Source organism: Octopus bimaculoides, chromosome 9 (assembly GCF_046866305.1).
Source record: "Octopus bimaculoides isolate indiv1 chromosome 9, ASM4686630v1, whole genome shotgun sequence".
Taxonomy (NCBI): Eukaryota; Metazoa; Mollusca; class Cephalopoda; order Octopoda; family Octopodidae; genus Octopus; species Octopus bimaculoides.
Window position 1 is genome coordinate 46,682,745 of NC_142936.1, and position 2,500 is coordinate 46,685,244.

The 2,500-nt window shown below is 35.4% G+C and overlaps 1 protein-coding gene across 5 annotated transcripts in view; it reads left to right on the forward strand.

The window, feature by feature from the left end:
* LOC128248758 (voltage-dependent calcium channel gamma-7 subunit) overlaps positions 1-2,052 on the forward strand; it is a 76,587-nt gene extending 74,535 nt beyond the window's left edge. For all 5 annotated transcript variants that reach the window (XM_089357514.1, XM_089357512.1, XM_089357510.1 and 2 more), the window contains one exon: positions 1-2,052. This exon is cut by the window's left edge and continues 98 nt beyond it. In XM_089357514.1, the coding sequence (XP_089213640.1) occupies positions 1-207 (207 nt within the window). In that variant the 3' untranslated portion in view covers positions 208-2,052.
* Positions 2,053-2,500: the final 448 nt, after the last annotated feature.

Below are 2,500 nucleotides of genomic sequence, written 5' to 3' on the forward strand. Positions count from 1 at the left end.
TACTCATTTGCTTGGTCGTTTTTCCTAGCAGGATTGAGCTTCTTTTTGGCAGAAGGCACAGGTGTTGCAGGAATATACTTATTTTTCCGTCGGAACTCCAGTCTCGATGACATGATCCAAATTATTCCCGGATTGGAAGAGAAAATTCCACCAGAGCAACGTAAAGCGAAAAACGTTGGTTACCCAAATTTCAACATTATATCATGATACTTGGTTGGTCATAAGCGACAATGTTGTGCTGTTATTTCCACTATTTAAACAGAATTCTACAGAAAATAATTATCAGCTTTGAATCCATGATGAGCCTCTAATCCTGACTATAAACTTTATTCATCTTCATTTCTACTTCATTTTATCATCAATGCCGTGAACATTGACGACATGAAAGCCAGACAATCTTAATTCTCTTCTCGATATTAATTTGAGACCAGAACCCATCGGAATCGGAATAACAAAATATATCAGTCCCGCTAAAAATAATTATCAGGTTCAGTTCCGTGATGCGGTTTCTATTCCGGATTAAGAACTATGTTTTTTTACAAACTTTCTTTGCCTACTTCACTAAATATTTACTGCATTTATTAATGAGGACAGCCATGAAAGCTAGAGAATCTTAATTCCATGTCCACTATCAATTTGAGATCGTGAACATATATACAAAGAGTAAAGAAAGATATCAAAGAACGTTATATGTGTAAAATAAACATAGATAGTGGAAAATAAGAGAAAAGAGGTTGGCCTATTCATCTATGTTTGACTGATATTGATAATAGATGAGAAATAGAGAATTACAACGTTTTCTACATAATATTTATAATATCTTGATGGTTTGTTAGCTGAAACAGCAGGATAATTGCAATATCGGCAGCAACCACAATAAAAACAATCGAGAACATTTGCTATAACAATAACAAAAAGACAAAAACTACAGCAACAATAAATATGGCAGCTGAAGAAGAGATATGTGGTGCCTTGAGTAATGTCAAATATACGTTATTGGTGAGGTGTTTTAAATATTTTTTTAAAATTCTGGGTATGGAGGAAGAGTTAGTGACCGTAGCCTTTGTACACCCTTCGAGACTGATGGAATTGATTCCATTAATGTTCCTTTAGAAATATTGTAAGTCAACATTTGCAGGAAACACATTAACTTTGTGGAAGTTCCAGAAAGCCGACGATATGAGACGAAGAAATAGGGTATATTATTTAGTATAGGACCTTGGTTGGGCACGGCAAGGCTGATGAGAGGCGAGATGACTGAAGTGTCTAAATGGTAATAGCATTTGTGTAGCTAACTTCGGGGAGCAAACGCCGATATAGCAGCGAGGAAAAGACACAGAGAGAGAGAGAGAGAAGAGAACACGCCTATGTCAGCGGCTTGCGATTGCTTATGAGTAACTTTATGTTAATTAACCAGGTAACTTTTGTCTAGATGGTCTATGACGACTGTGTGTGCAGCAGCAGTACCATATCTGATGTGAGAGCAACACCATTTTGGACTTCACATAAGCTTTGTGGGGTGTCAATAATTGTTAGGGATGAAGTAGTTTCTGGTCCTGAAGAAAAGAACTAGTCGTTGAAATGTGGTCCTAGCTATGACAGGCATGTGCTTTCGCCAAGTAAGTTCCATGGTGACAGAGAGGCCTTAAATTAGGAGCGATTGTGATAGATTCGGTTTCATGTTGCTCAAGTTTAACAGATGATGGTGCTGGTGCAACGATATTTTCTTGATACGTGTAGCGTCCATACCGTTTTTTTATTAAAAGAAATAAAATTGACGTATACCCACTGGAGAATCCTTTCGAGGCCCGTGTAAATAGAATCAAAGCTTTGGTTTTGTGTACATTACCTGGGTTAATATTTCGAACCAACACTACCACCACTGACAACAACAATAATAATAACAATAAAAAATAATAAAAGAAATAACAAGAAGAATCAAGACATCTCACATTAAGAAAACTTACATATAACATATGTAATGTGGTACCATTATTTTTTTGTCTCAATATATAATAAAGTTCCATGTCTTTTTATCATTATAATATACAATATAGTATCATGTCTTTTTATTATAATAGCATGATATGGTTCCATCTCTTATTTTTCATAATAATATATAATAGGGTGCTACGTCTTATTTGTCATGATAATATATATGATAACATCTGCTATATGTCCCTATTCGATGAGTTAGATACGACAGCTCGCTGTTGGCGGTTTCACGTTTCCTTCTCCAGGATTGTACTTTGTCTTTGTTACCATTAAGACTGCCGAAACCAGTGTTACCACAGACAACAACATCAAGAAGAAAGAAAAGAATGCTGAATTGAAGATGTAAATAATGCCAAATGAAAAAAGAAACGAAGACAAAGAAATAAATGAGCCATCAAAATAAAAAGTTCTATTGATGGAAATCGAACCTGGATTGTTACCTTCATATCTCCACCTGTTGCACCAAAAGCTTCATAACAATGGTTATTGGGATAGTCACTATAAA